The following is a 16794-nucleotide window of genomic DNA, read 5'->3' on the forward strand; positions in this document are numbered from 1 at the left end:
TGATTACTAACATAATGCAATGAAAAGTCCCTAGTGGACTAACACGATATGATGGCTTGTTACACAATGGAAAGGGAGCGGCATGTAAGGAGAGGGAGAGACAAAGAGAGTGGGCTGGTACATGCATGTGGAAGCTATGCTCAAAAGAATGAATACTTTACACATGAACGACTGCTCATTCAGAAAATAAATGCAACACATATATTTATGTGTGTATGTCTTTGTCGTCTCTTTGTTGAAATCACCAGGTCCGCCTATGGGGGGTAGTTCAACAGAAGTCTCTGATTTGTCCACCAGAGGACACAATGTCCTTTGTAGTTGTAGTTTCTTTGTTCGGGAGTGTTTGTTAGAATGTATCCATCAGAGATGTATCACACAGTGGTGATAGGGAAATATTATTATTTTCTCGTCTTCGGTCGAGTTTCCTAGACTATTTAACATGTACAGCTGCAGACTGTTAATGTGTCGTCTTTATCTTCATCACTCATTGAGAGTTTCAGAGGTTCTTACCATTTTCTGGTTTCGTAGTTTTCTGGTCAGTTTAATTTAAATTGCCACCATTTCAACGTGTGGACTGTGTCCTCACGTTCTCTGGTCTAGTATGTTAATTCTTCAGCGTGTCCTTTAAGTACTCGCCTTGGAGGATGGTTCCATCATGTTGACACAATGTCTGTGCTCACATGGGCGTGCTTACTGACTTGGCAAAATATCTGAAAATTAATTATCTCATTTAGAAGGCTAAAGTCACATTGCTATCTTTTCACAAAAAGTTTCATATTTAATCATCTAAGTTTCACAACATTTAGATGCAAACCTGGCAACTCGGACGTGTCTACTTTCAGAGTGACAGGTATTGTGTTATACCATCCGTAATGACGTCAAAAATTGCTAAATGATATGTCATGATTATTGTTTGGATCCCCAAAAATAATTTCCCACATTCTTTATGTTAGAAATATTGTTTCATTATTCACTTTTGGATGTTGGAGTTCTGGCAAAGTCTCCTTTTGATTCCCACCAAGGAGAGAGTCATGCCACATGGCCACTCAAGGACATTCAGAGACTTGTCCCGAAGCCACTCCTGCATTGTCTTGGCTGTGTGCTTAGGGTAGTTGTCCTGTTGGAAGGTGAACCTTCCACCCATTATGAGGTCCTGAGTGCTCTGAAACAGGTTTTCATCAAGGATCTCTATGTACTTTGCTCCGTTCATCCTTCCCTCGATCCTGACTGATCTCACAGTCCTTGCCGCTGAAAAACAGGCCAAAGAGTTCAATCTTGGTTTCATCTGACCAGAGAATCTTGTTTCTCATGGTCTGAGAGTCCTTTAGATGCCTTTTGGCAAACTCCAAGCGGGCTGTCATGTGTCTTTTACTGAGGAGTGGCTTCCGTCTGGCCACTCTACCATTAAGGCCTGATTGGTGGAGTATTGTAGAGATGGTTGTCCTTCTGGAAGGTTCTCCCATCTACACAGAGGAACTCTGGAGCTCTGTCAGAGTGACCATTCGGTTCTTGGTCACCTCCCTGACCAAGGACCTTCTCTTCTGACTGCTCAGTTTGGCCTGGACGGCAAGCTCTAAGTCTTGGTGGTTCCAAATTTCTTCCATTTAAGAATGATGGAGGCCACTGTGTTCTTGGAGACCTTCAATGCTGCAGACATTTTTTGGTACCCTTCCTCAGATATGTGCCTCGACACAATCCTGTTTCAATTTCGAGTCTCATAGCAAAGGGTCTGAATAGTTATGTAAAGTAAAGTATTTATGTTTTTATTTTTCTATTTACATTTTCATTATGGGGTATTAGATTGAGTACTTTTTAAAAATCAATTTTAGAAGAAGGCTGTAACGTAACAAAATTCTGATAAAGTGAAGGGGTCTGAATACTTTCTGAATGTACTGTATATGGTGTGTGTGAGTGTGTGTGTGTCAGTCACCAGATCTCAACCCAATTGAACATGGGAGATAAGAGATACTATAAATAGAAGTGCACTATACAGTATGTGGAATAAGGTGCTATTTGGGATGCAAACCACAATATCTTCAATATGGAGCCATAACAGGAGCAGAATACCTTTTACTAGGACTTAATAAGGACACAGGTTGTGGTAACACTGAGGCCTCCACTCTGTACTCTGCCCTCTGTTGTGGAGATGTAGACTTGAGCTTTCTGAGCCATTTCCTGAACATTCCAAATCTCATGCATACCCTGTACTGAACATGGGGCACTACACTGCAAACTGTGAAATCGAAGCAAGCCTAAATATCTGATATTGAGTGACTTAAAATGTGAGTTTTATTTCGTACCAACGTTATTGGCAGATAAATTAGTTATTTAAAAATATTTTAAAGGCTTAATACAAAAGGTATAATTGATCTTATTTCACTATACTTTACCTTAATCGTCTTATTAAGAAAAATATCCTGAAATAAGATTCATTAAGATAGATTTCACGTTTTGCAGTGTAGGCTTTTCCCCTTTCAGGTTCTAATTCAATTAAATCATTTTCCTGACTTGTTTACTCCTCTTCCCTGACCCTATACACAGTATAACCTAGTACATCCGTTCCATCTAGTAGTACATTCACAGGTTCTGCTCCTATACACAGTCCAAGGAGTGTGTTTGATTCTCCATGCTAGCAGAGTAAATATAATGCCCAATAGATTGCTTCACACGTAGCGGTATAGAATAGAATGGAATAGAGCTGCTTTAATTGCACTGTTCTGTTGCACCATTGATTTCACACGCACACACACACACACACACACACACACACACACAGAAATATATATTGTAGATTTTGTATCTCATTTAAATGTTAACACTAACACTGTCTCTGTAGCACAACAGAACTTTGGGCAGCCTATGTGTTTATCCACCATCTGTTTCAGTATGTGCCAGCTTCTAATGGAATGGTGTCAGGAACTTATGGGGTACAAGTACACTAACTTGTCTTTGAGGCGCATTGTTATTATATTTTCCTTACTGAGGAAATTACAATTCAGAATCAATGAAATCTGGTGACTAGTTAAGATTGAGTAAAGCCTACAGTGTGAATATCAGTGATTTAATCATTGAGAGCCAGTATCCATAGCAATATGTTTGTGTGTCTGTGTACAGTACGTTTGTGTTAGAAGAGTGCAGCAGCTGTAGCAGCTGCGGAGGATGATGCAGCAGTCACAGGGGCGTGGCAGGAAAAGCATCATATTACCGGCCCCATCATTATTATCATTATTAGCATACTTTTGAGATCGAGCCAATGGTCCTGAAAAGATGGGACACACACCCACCCGGTCACGCACGCACGCATGCACTCCCACACACCCACACACCCACACACACACCTACCAGCCAACATATTTTGATCTCTAAGCTTATGCGATGATGCTTGCAACCCCACACCCATTAGTCTTGCTTTATTGGTCTTATTAGTAAGTCACTCAATTAATGACTAAGACTGTTAGCTCGTCCTCCATCTGCCCGGGCTTTGATAACTCATTAATGTAGAGATCCTCATCCTCCTCTCTGCCCCTGGTCAGGATTACACACACAGAGCCGACTGATTGCATTTCACTTCGACTCCATCCACTCCATATTCAAATATGGCCGTCTATATTAAAATAGCAAATTGTCAGGGCATTTCTATATATGTGGACTTTATGCACAAAATTTAAAGATTTGTATTAGCTTCGCTGTCAGTAGAAAAGAACCCATAGCTAATGGATTTATGTTATCTGTTGTAGTCAGCTCTATGAGGTCTATGTACTTAAATGCCTCATGACAGTCGGTGTTGCATTAAGCCAAGGCTTTTTAGTCAAAGCAATTTAGAGGAAAGTAGTATTCCAATTGAGTTCTTTATCGTCTGGGATGGCCCTGTGTGTAATGAATGCATTACATAGGCCAAACAACACTGTGTGATGCCGGCGAATAAATGTTTAGCCTCAAATTACTCAAAGCCCATATGATGAACTGTAAAGAACCATACATTTACTGTGCATGTTGAATGGGAGTCAGAGTGAAATCAATTGGAAAGTTAAATGAGGTCTCCGTCATGAATATGAATTTCTTTAATGACCCCAACTGCCGACCAGTCACAATATCCATTTGCTGTATCACTATAGCTGTATCAGCATTATATACAGTATACCCTAAGTGCCTGTAGTTTAAGTGATGGGTGATGCAAGGACGTACCGCTAGCATAGCCAAAGCATAAATACTCTCCCCAAGACAGATCCACAATAGCTGGCTAGGCTGCGACTGGCTAACCAAGCTTAGCATGGTGCAAAGGGGAAGGGCTGAACAGCTAGCACCTATAGCTGCAAAGAAAACGGTTAAATTATTTCAGTTTTACATGGGGAAAAACAAACAACCAACATGAAATATACATTGAACACCAAACATTCCTCGAAGTTAGAAGCTTCTGTCAACTGGGGCTCCCAACGAGTAAGGAAAACCAGATTAAATATTGGGAATATAGTTGCTATTCATCCAAGGATTGTTTACTTTATACACTAAGAACAACCCCACACTCTATCCCAACCCTCACCTCAACCGCCCACTTCCCCAGGCCACTCCTACTCCTTGGCATTGAAGTCATAATCAGTAATAACTTATTCATAAAGACCTATTTGCTTGAGAGAAGAATGTACTTCTTAGCGGTCACCTCCTTTAGGAGGCCGTGCAACGGCAAATCCTTGGGGAGCGCCGTGTCGTACGCTGGTACACTTTGATCACCGGAAGGAAAGTTAGTTTTAGATATGGGAAGGAGAGAGAGAAGAGAGAGAAGAATCTCAGACAAGGGGACCTTGCCATTCACATGAATAGGTTTGGAAAACGTTGCACTTTCTGGACATCGTGTCATCATCCTGACACATTCAAAACAAATTGGGCACCGGAAGGAGAGGGAGAGATGGAGGAAGGAGAAAGGAGTTAAACAAATGTTTAAAAGACTTCTACCCGGGAGGTAGGGTCTCTGCTTTGTTCTCCACCGTTTGAGTTGGGACAAATATCCCTAGTTTAAGACCAAAATGTCCCTGCACCTAACAACCCCCTCTTGAGCATTCTGTATATTTTCATGAGCGTGTTTTTCTGACATTTAATTTTCAGACTCACCTCACGTTCAGTCCAATAAATGTTATATTTGTGTTTTTTAATAAACTGGAAATGTGTTGCTGTTTGTATAATTGTCTCTGTACTATTTTCCTGGATATTCAGAGGTTTGTGTTGAAATACTGACGTCCATTGATCATGGTGTAGATTCACCACCTTGATAATCTAAATATATCCAAAGCAATTCGTTTCTGTCAGTGGCGTGTATTCATGGACAAAGCATATTCTATTTGACAAGAGCACATGTTCACTCAACAACCCTCAAGCCACCACAGTTTTTCTGATCGTGCAAACCTGGGCAGTTCCCTTAACCGACAAAAAAAACAAAAAAACATTACGGCAAACCTGAAACTAAAGCTCTTTGGTCGAGTCCGGAAACAATGAGGCTCTCGAACCAGGCTGCAGTGATCAGTGTCCGGAGGCACAACAAAACAGGTGAAGAAAAACAGAGACAGTCTGAAGAAGCTGTAATGTACTTGGGACGGCAGGGGCAAAGCCTTCAGGGAGCACGACGAGTCAGCAACAATTTTGCGGTATTCGCGTCAATGCATTTGCAGTGTTCGACACTGCCATGGTGTCATCCTCATAGCAGCCAGGAGGATGACACTACAGACATGTCCTGCAAATGTCACTTGATAATCCTAGCACGCTATTTAAATGACAAATAAGGGTGTTATATGCTAGAGATTCCTGGGGTTTTCAGTTGTGAGTGCAGAGAGAAATGCAGAGGCCATCACTGCTGTTGTAATGCAAACTATTGGCAAACGCAACCAAGCAGCCAAACTCATTTGCCAGAATTACAACGGGGCAAGCTGCAAGAGAGGGCGGCGAGGTGGGGTTCAGGAGCTCGTGAAAAGCCGCTGTCAATATGCCCTGTTATGCCCACAAAGTACATTTAGTTTTATGACAGGGGACAAGCAATAGTTTGTTTTTTTGCATCCATAGACAGTTTTCATAACTGTTTTACCCAGTCATGCAAAAAGACAAGCATGCTTACTGAGGTTGACGATAACATTCAGGTACAGGGAGGTTGTGCCACTCCTTGGAACTTAAAAAGTAGAGCAGTGCATGCTGTGCACGAAGGCCAGAGATCATTGGACATGGTTTTTGATCAGATCAATATTGAGCCAGACTGGGATAAATATTACATCGTCCAGAGCAGTGCTCTGAAACAGAAACTGAAGGAGTTCATGTTACAAGTACATCAGCTGAAAGGTCATTTTCCTGTCTGAAAATGATTAAAACCTACATACACAATTGTTGTGGACAAGAGAGACAAAAACATTTAAATGGAAGAGGGTGTACTGTATGAACTTAAGTCCAGCGGAGGAGGCTACTGTATTACAGAGTCATAGACCCCTTTTCAGCATGAAAGAGAGGAGGATGGTATTCTTCTGCAAGTAGGGTAAATCAACATTTTTTTTTCTCTTTTCTCTTGCGTACACACACACACTGATTGATTGGACTGAATTGTTTTTGGTGTTTTTAAATTGCTAATGTCCTAGGCTAGGTATATTGTTGATGTTGTTGAAATGTTGAAGTTGAAACGGTTTGTGTTGTCATCTTCGCCGTAAGATGATGAGTAGCTAGGATTCCATCCAATTGGCGACAAATTTGAATGCAAATATTCTAAAACGCAAATTTTCCCACCAGTGGTGTGTTTCCACAAAACGGACGGATAAAAGTCAGTGCACACAAAATATAATTTTTCAGGTACCTAATAAAAATCGAAAGTTTCCATCGTATTTTCAACTCTATTAATAGTTTTGTCACAAAAACTGTTGGGTTATATAGCAAATGTATATACTGTATATACTCTGGTCTTGGCACATGTGCTCTAGCCAAAGGCTCACGAATACAGGGTGGGTAGGTTGTGTGGGTAGGCTAGCCTACATGATAAGAGTTATTATGGAGATATTATGGATAAGAGTGAGAATATTTCTTCAAGCATTAATCGTCATGTCATAAGAATAAGACCTTGGATATTTATTGAAAAGGAGCATCAAGATCAATGTACACCTTCACAACTCTGTGAAGTGCAGGTGGATAGATGGCAGCATTCGCGCAAAACTGAAAGCACGAAGCACCGCATTTAACCACGGCAAGGTATGGCAGGATACAAACACGGTAGTCATTCCCTCCGCAAGGCAATCAAACAGCCAACACGTCAATATCGAGTGAATTTGCAATTCAACTGCTCAGACACAAGACGTAGAGTGGTTGCTCCACTAACAGTTTTGTGATTATGCGGTACCCTGCATCACCACTTCATTGCGCCAGACCAGCGCAACAAGGGGGAGTTAGAGCACTGATTATGCTTTTGGGTCCTACTGTGTCTCTAGCTGACAACGAATGGGTGACATAAACCTAAATAGAGAAGGATAACTGTGTACAACTTCAGTGTTACTTACTAAAACTGTTGTTACACTAAGATTTGTATTAATTTGTTTTGTTAGGATTATTTCGCTCTTACTGTAGTATTGTAGTCCACTCCCGACCGGTCATGTCGTACAGCGCCTGAGTGGTGCAAAGTCTAAGACACTGCATAGCAGTGCAAGCTGTGTTGCTACAAATGCTGGTTCAATACTCATGCCATCCTTGACAGGGAGACCCATGAGATGACTGTAGGTTTTTGGTTTCTCTCCTTCTAAAAACAGAAATAAATCATTCTAATTAACAAACTGGCTTTATTTACAAATTAGAAACAATGTCTCATCCCATATTCAAGAATGGCCTTTTTCTCACTCATTTTATGTTATTTTAAAATAACAAAATCATCTCCAAAATATTGTTATTTTTTAAACAAAGCGATTATCATTATTATTAATTTAGAATTATACAAAAGCCCCTTGGATATTCTCACAGATATATTATATCTGGAGGACAATATACATTGGTCATGGCTCTCGAGTGGCGCACAATGGTATTGATTGCCTTGCAGTTCTCCAGCTGTATCCACTGCAACACTTTTAGGGGCATTGCACTAATAATGGCGCTGACTAGGGAAACATTCCCGCTGTTCTAGCAGGTATCTGGACAAAATACTTGCCTAGATGGAGGTCAGGGGGAAAATTCTATCATCAAATGCATTTCTAAGTTAGGCTCTAAGTTAAGTATTATTATTATTATTATGTTACACATCCAACCGTGATTGGGAGTCCCATATGCAGGCACACAATTGGCCCAGTGTTTCTCTCCCTCTAAAAACAGAAATGTTTTTGCCTTTACAAATATTATTTTGGCCTTTATTCAGATTACAATCCCTCACCTAATTATTTTTAAAAACCTCCAAAATAACCTCAAATATCATTATACAGTATCAAGTTGACGGCACAGTCAAATAGCCGGCACCTACATAAAGCTGAGTGACTCACTCATTCATGGCTTTGGATCAAAATAAATAAGTACCAACATTCTTTCTGGTAGTCTTTAAATAAATAAATGTTTTGGTCAACCTGACCTGGACACCATGTACAGTTTTATAATATGGGCTACTAGCAGGATAATATACCTTTACCAACACATCTCAGTATTTTGATACTTTGTGGATGGGGCCTCCCCTGTGGCGCAGCTGTCTAAGTCACCGTATCGCAATGCAAACTGTGTTGCTACAGATACCAATGTTGGGAGACCCATGAGGCGGCTTTTGGTTTTAATTTAGAAACCTCCAATCCTCTATATGTAATTATTGGTGGAGAGTCACGTCATATTTTTCGATATATACTGTAGGCCTATCGTAAGTGACATGAGTCTCACTATTGTTGAGTAATGTGCTGTTAAAAGTGGTGTATGTCTTATTTATTTAAAGAGCATATTGAAGTTAAAAGCAATAGGATTTGAAGCATTAGCCAACAACTATTTTAGCACCGTTTCGCGCTGGTCTGAGACAAGCATGGGGACTGGTCTTGTTAAATCAATTAGATTTTGACTGAATCTCCACTTGGGGATTGGTTAGACTAAAAAATGTGATATAGAAATGTTATGCTCTTAGTGTAACCTTTATTTATCTAGGCAAGTCAGTTAATTATTATTACAAGGACAGCCTACTCTTTCCTCCCCGTCGAGGAATTGAACCCTGATCTCCCACGTGCCAGCACATGACACAGGGATTCTTTAGCTAAATAGCCCAGTACTATGTAGCCTACTCCCGACCGTCACGATGTACAGCGCAATTCCATCCAAACGGAAACCCAGAGGTTTTTCTGTTTTTCTTGGAATATAAACACCATAATATTAATCAAATATTAATCAAACTCTAAAAGTAATTGGAAAGGTAGATACAAATTATTTGTGACATTGTGGTTACAATAAAGAATGTAAACAAGATGCTGTGTTTTTATTTACAGTAGAGATGAAAACAGGTTTTCAAACACTTGTAGCCTGATTATCAGGACAATAGACTCTTTATAGCCCAGCTACCGTAGGTGTGAACATCCCCTTACCTGCAATGTATTCAATGGTTCAGAGTACTCCCCAATATCGTGGTATCCAACTGTTAGTAGTTACTGTCTTATCTCATCGCTACAACTCCCGTACGGACTCGGAAGAGACAAAGGTCGAGAGCCATGTGTCCTCTGAAACAAAACCCAACCAAGCCGCACTGCTTCTTAAGCGGGCATTCAACCCGGAATGTGTTGGAGGAAACACCATACACCTAGCGACCTGGTCAGCGTGCACTGCACCCAGCCCGCCATAGGAGTCGCTAAAGATTTTCTATTGGGTTCAGGTCTGGAGACTGGCTAGGCCACTCCAGGACCTTGAGATGCTTGGCTGTGTGTTTCGGGTCATTGTCATGCTGGAAGACCCAGCCATGACCCATCTTCAATGCTATTACTGAGGGAAGGAGGTTGTTGGCCAAGATCTCGCGATACACGGCCCCATCCATCCTCCCCTCAATACGGTGCAGTTGTCCTGTCCCCTTTGCAGAAAAGCATCCCCAAAGAATGATGTTTCCACCTCCATGCTTCACGGTTGGGATGGTGTTCTTGGGGTTGTACTCATCCTTCTTCTTCCTCCAAACACGGCGAGTGGAGTTTAGACCAAAAAGCTATATTGTTGTCTCATCAGAACACATAACCTTCTCCCATTCCTCCTCTGGATCATCCAGATGGTCATTGGCAAACTTCAGACGGGCCTGGAAATGAGCTGGCTTGAGCAGGGGGACCTTGCGTGCGCTGCAGGATTTTAATCCATGATGGCGTAGTGTGTTACTAATGGTTTTCTTTATGACTATGGTCCCAGCTCTCTTCAGGTCATTGACCAGATCCTGTCGTGTAGTTCTGGACTGATCCCTCACCTTCCTCATGATCATTGATGTCCCACGAGGTGAGATCTTGCATGGAGCCCCAGACCAAGTGTGATTGACCATCATCTTGAACTTCTTCCATTTTCCAATAATTGCGCCAACAGTTGTTGCCTTCTCACCAAGCTGCTTGCCTATTGTCCTGTAGCCCATCCCAGCCTTGTGCAGGTGTACAATTTTATCCCTGATGTCCTTACACAGCTATCTGGTCTTGGCCATTGTGGAGAGGTTGGAGTCTGTTTGATTGAGTGTGTGGACAGGTGTCTATTATACAGGTAACAAGTTCAAACAGGTGCAGTTAATACAGGTAATGAGTGGAGAACAGGAGGGCTTCTTAAAGAAAAACTAACAGGTCTATGAGAGCTGGAATTCTTACTGGTTGGTAGGTGATCAAATACTTATGTCATGCAATAAAATGCAAATGAATTACTTAAAAATCATACAATGTGATTTTTTGGAATTTGTTTTAGATTAGTTTTAGATAGTCTCGCACAGTTGAAAGTGTACCTATGATAAAAATTACAGACCTCTACATGCTTTGTAAGTAGGAAAACCTGCAAAATCGGCAGTGTATCAAATACTTGTTCTCCCCACTGTGTATATATATATATATATATATATATATATATATATATATATATATATATATATATATATATATATATATATATATATATATATACACATACACACACTGCTCAAAACAATATAGGGAACACTAAAATAACACATCCTAGATCTGAATGAATGAAATATTCTTATTAAATACTTTTTTTCTTTACATAGTTGAATGTGTTGACAACAAAATCACACAAAAATGATCAATGGAAATCAAATTTATCAACCCATGGAGGTCTGGATTTGGAGTCACACTCAAAATTAAAGTGGAAAACCACACTACAGGCTGATCCAACTTTGATGTAATGTCCTTAAAACAAGTCAAAATGAGGCTCAGTAGTGTGTGTGGCCTCCACGTGCCTGTATGACCTCCCTACAACGCCTGGGCATGCTCCTGATGAGGTGGCGGATGGTCTCCTGAGGGATCTCCTCCCAGACCTGGACTAAAACATCTGCCAACTCCTGGACAGTCTGTGGTGCCGTTGGTGGATGGAGCGAGACATGATGTCCCAGATGTGCTCAATTGGATTCAGGTCTGGGGAACGGGCGGGCCAGTCCATAGCATCAATGCCTTCCTCTTGCAGGAACTGCTGACACTCCAGCCACATGAGGTCTAGCATTGTCTGGCAGTAGGCGGTACCCAGGGCCAACCGCACCAGCATATGGTCTCACAAGGGGTCTGAGGATCTCATCTCGGTTCCTTAATGGCAGTCAGGCCTGCTCTGGCGATCACATTTAGGGCTGTGCGGCCCCCCCCAAAGAAATGCCACCCCACACCATGACTGACCCACCGCCAAACCGGTCATGCTAGAGGATGTTGCAGGCAGCAGAACGTTCTCCACGGCGTCTCCAGACTCTTTCACGTCTGTCACGTGCTCAGCGTGAACCTGCTTTCATCTGTGAAGAGCACAGGGTGCCAGTGGCGAATTTGCCAATCTTGGTGTTCTCTGGCAAATGCCAAACATCCTGCACGGTGTTGGGCTGTAAGCACAACCCCCACCTGTGGACGTCGGTCCCTCATACCACCCTCATGGAGTCTGTTTCTGACCGTTTGAGCAGACACATGCACATTTGTGGCCTGCTGGAGGTCATTTTGCAGGGCTCTGGCAGTGCTCCTCCTGCTCCTCCTTGCACAAAGGCGGACGTAGCGGTCCTGCTGCTGGGTTGTTGCCCTCCTACGGCCTCCTCCACGTCTCCTGATGTACTGGCCTGTCTCCTGGTAGCGCCTCCATGCTCTGGACACTATGCTGACAGACACAGCAAACCTTCTTGCCACAGCTCGCATTGATGTGCCATCCTGGATGAGCTGCACTACCTGAGCCACTTGTGTGGGTTGTAGACTCCGTCTCATGCTACCACTAGAGTGAAAGCACCGCCAGCATTCAAAAGTGACCAAAACATCAGGCAGGAAGCATAGGAACTGAGAAGTCGTCTGTGGTCACCACCTGCAGAACCACTCCTTTATTGGGGGTGTCTTGCTAATTGCCTATAATTTCCACCTGTTGTCTATTCCACTTGCACAACAGCATGTGAAATTTAATTTCAATCAGTGTTGCTTCCTAAGTGGACAGTTTGATTTCACAGAAGTGTGATTGACTTGGAGTTACATTGTGTTGTTTAAGTGTTCCCTTTATTTTTTTGAGCAGTGTATATATGGTTTCCAGTTTACATATAGTCCAGTGAAGTACCTTGAGGGCCATCATGGTGTCTGCTTGAGGGGGTATATACACTGGTAAAAGCAAATTGCTATGATATAATCCTTAGTCATTGTATTCAGTTCAATCCAAACACTACTAACTAGCTATTTGAAAATGGTGGGAGGTAATAGCTTAAATACAGCGGACTTATGTCAAAATAATGTTTACAATAAAATACAATATATCAGAGTAATACAATACATCATATGCTACGATATCATTCTTAGTCATTGTATTCCTTGAAATGGTGGGAGGTAGCTAATAAGTCTAATACATTTTTTTTTTTTTACAATGGAATAAAATATACTAGAATAGAAAGAGTCACCCTCCACGGTTCCAAGCTCTTCACAGTTTTAATAAGCGCAGGCCTCAACAGACTTACCACACCCCTCTACCTGTGTAAGACCTGCTTGACTGTTTGACGCACTGAAGGCGGAGGCACTTTCATTTTCTTTCTGACAAGTACACTGGCACGCTAATGAAAGTACATTTAAAGGGGATAAGAAGCTTCCAAAGTCTCTTTACTCAGTGTGGAACTTACACTATTCCGTGATACATTATACATTCCGTTCTCAGGCACAGGCTGTGTCCCAAATGGCACCCTGTTCCCTACAAAGTTCTCACTTTTTCACCATGGTCTTGGTCAAAAGTAGTGCACTATGTAGGGACTAGGGTGCTATTTGGGAAGTACCTACAGTTTATGTACGGCTTAATCTGTCCTATAAACCCGCCCCTCCGTCGCCAGGCTCCCAGGTCTGTAAGGCACATTTCTTTATCTGCTCTTAAGACGGTGCCAACTTTCTTAAATCTGAGACAGCTGCTCTTGCTTTTGGTTTAACACACCGAAAGTAAAATGGCATCAGCCATGGATTTCACTAATGGTTTTGAGATAGATGTGTTCGTGAATTGAAAGTTGCTTTCCTTTCTAAAAAACTGTTTTCAGTTATCGTGTCCTCACTGCTGTTGGAATGGTTCACATTTGTGTTCTCTCACGAGGAATGGAGAAACATGTGTTTTTGTTACCTCATGAGTTTTGAAGTACACTCTAAGAAAAAAAAAGTGCTATCTAGAACCTAAAAGGGTTCTTCGGCTGTCCCCATAGAATTCCAGGTATAACCCTTTTGGTTCCAGGTATGTATAACCCTTTCCACAGGGGATTCTATATGGAACCCAAAAGGGTTCTACCTGGAGCCAAAAAATGTTATCCTATGGGGACAGCCGACGAACCCTTTTGGAACTATATTTTCTAAGTGTACAGTAGAACTACACTACTAAAGTCAATGGACACTAACGTACCTATGAACTAAGAGCATTTTATCTGCATTTTTAGCACACCATCTGTAACTGCCTAACTATTATTTAAAAGCATGTTTGAGATAAATCCCACATTTTCTCATTGATCAAGTATAAACAAAGACACCTATCAAACTGATAAAGTTACCATTTGGGTCTTTAACAGGGTTGACAATAAAAGGGTTGAGGTTTTTAGGTGAAGATCGGCCATTACTCCTCATGTGGTGAAGAGCATGGGATGACATGGCAAGGTTGATGTGTTGAGTTCAACCACCTCAGTCAAAGATGATAAAGCAATTATAAATAGACAAAAAAGGGTACTTTTTTTCTCTCACCATGCTGTTCAGAAGACCCAAACGATGTCACCTGCTGTGAATAATTTAACTTGGTGGAATGGTTGATTATTTTAAATTGTTTTAAAATGAGGGACATACGTGAATGCATCCCGAATCACACAAATATAAATAATAATCTTCATCTTCAGCCATGACTTTGTCAAAGCAGCAAAATGACAAGGCCTTTACAATGCTGGTGAAACTTGGGATACATTTCAGGATTAAGTGTGTTGAAATCTTCCTAGAAGTGACACAGGGTTGGTGTAGGGACATGTCAAAATGATGCATTTTGGGACTTTAGCAAGCCTTTATTCATATAAAACATATGATGTATTGACTTCTCCATGTGGTCTATATTAAAGTGCACTCCATTGAATATAACAAGCTAATAACATTCAATATTGGTGCATCATTTCCACTTCAAACTTCAAAGGGACGTAAACTACAACAATTTTCATGGAACGACCCACACTTACTGATGACAAATTGAGAAAAAAACAACACGTGCGCGTGTGTGTGTGTGTCATGACCGTACAGGTAAGATATATTTTCCATCTTTTCCAAAGAGAACAACTTGTATATGTGCTGTACTCACCACAAAGAGGCTGCGGAAGGAGGCCAGGTCACCGAAGAAGTCTTCGACGCTGAGGACGTGGGGGTCGAAGGCGTAGTAGCTTCCCAGGCTCTCGTATAGCTTCTGCATGTTCTTGTGCATGGTGGAAAGCTTCTCGTATTGCTCCCGCGAATGCTTGGAGAAGCCGTGAAGGGAGGTACAGTCAAGGAAAGTAACATGTTTTTTTTGTCAATAGCACTTGTCAAACCATTTGAAAAATCGATTCAAATACTTTAATTGTGCCTGATTGAGCTTGCCTTGCTCAATAAACCAATAGAAAGGTCCCCAAACGTTAAACCCCACACATCTGGCACTCCAGGTGACTGGCACTCCAGACAGACTCATGGAAACGCTCAACAACACAAAAATGGTACTTCATAACACTTTGTCACCATGATGTGTGATGTCACACAACAATAAACAGTCATCATTAAGCAAATGGAGAAAACTATAACTTCGCATCATTCACTCTCTTGCAGGGAAAAGAATAGCGGCGCGAAAGCCAGTGCTTTCCAGACAGGAGAGGTCAGAGAACGTGTGTTGTCATATCAACAATAGAAAACCATCCCTGAGCTAGTTATCAAACCACCACCACTCACTCGTTTGTAAACCCACCCACACAATAAATGCTAAAAGAAAACATTGAATTTCACACAAGGAAAGGTCGGAGAAACTATTGTGTGTGTTTCAATAACCTCTCCATCTCACTTTGGAGTCTTTGGCACCATGGGCTAATAGCACGCGGGCCAGGAGTAATAGGAATGTATTTTGTAGTAGGCCGCAACACAAATGGCTGTTGGAATAGCTGATTTCAGTCATTGTTCCATTGTTTCTCCCTACAAGAGAGGGGTTGGGTCGTCTTGAACCGCGGCCCATGCCGCACTGTGTAATTTACAGGGCAGATGAAGCACTTTCTACCGGGTGAATGGCTATTAACAGCTGCTCCTGTCAGTGAGGCATTATCCCAGCGACCTCTGAACGCATGGAGACCAGACTCTGGTTGTTCTTTGCCACAAACGCAGATGGAAAAACACACAGTGTGACAGTGTGTGAGATGAGGTGAAAAGCACACCTCTATTGCACACATTTTGCAAAACAACTTTCAGAAGGCATGGTAGCAGGCATGGATACACACACAGCAGTGTGACTGGACACACACACACACAACCACTACGGAGCTCTCACTGTCAGCAACATACAACAACACTGAGGATTGTTAGACACAACACGGCATCCAACACCGCCACTGTTCTATCAATCACTTACATAATCCTTCATCTATCTACCTGTATCTCCTGATCTATGTATTTGTGCATCTGTCCCAGGCTGTCTAAAACTGATCTATAGGCCTATTGGCTGGGCTGTGGATCTATGGATGGGGGCTGGTTTGTATGGGATCTATCAGGGGTTCTATGGGGGATCCTATGGGGGTGTGATGGCTGATCGGGGGCCTTGCTGCAGCCGTGTCCTCGCCGACGTTGAATCAAACTGAGCAGGGATGAAAGCAGGGCCGGCAGGAGGCGAGACAAGCTGGATTAGCTCTCAGCGGGTCAGTGTTTACTGGACCTCAACAGCAGCACTGGCAATGACCAACGCTACAGCCCACACAGCCTGGCGATGATAGATTTATCTGGCTGATAGATGTGTCTATCTCTCTCTTCATCTCCCTTTCACTTTTTCTGTCACACTGTCTATCTCGCTTACTCTCCCTTTCTCTCGCTCTCTCTCTGTCACTTTCTCCATTTCTCTCTGTTTTCCTCTATCTTTCTTTTTATATATATTGTTTCTCTCTCTTTCTCCCTCTCTCATCAGCTCCCTTTAAAGATCAAAAGA

General features: G+C 42.0%; 1 protein-coding gene across 7 annotated transcripts in view; it reads right to left on the bottom strand.

Moving 5' to 3' along the window:
- Positions 1–16794, bottom strand: part of LOC110505192 (protein diaphanous homolog 2) — a 648044-nt gene that overhangs the window by 88855 nt on the left and 542395 nt on the right. For all 7 annotated transcript variants that reach the window (XM_021584239.2, XM_021584242.2, XM_036969763.1 and 4 more), the window contains one exon: positions 14944–15108. In XM_021584239.2, coding sequence (XP_021439914.2) covers positions 14944–15108 — 165 coding nt within the window. The remainder of the gene's footprint in view (positions 1–14943; positions 15109–16794) is intronic.

Source organism: Oncorhynchus mykiss, chromosome 31 (genome assembly GCF_013265735.2).
Source record: "Oncorhynchus mykiss isolate Arlee chromosome 31, USDA_OmykA_1.1, whole genome shotgun sequence".
In the NCBI taxonomy this organism is placed as follows: domain Eukaryota; kingdom Metazoa; phylum Chordata; class Actinopteri; order Salmoniformes; family Salmonidae; genus Oncorhynchus; species Oncorhynchus mykiss.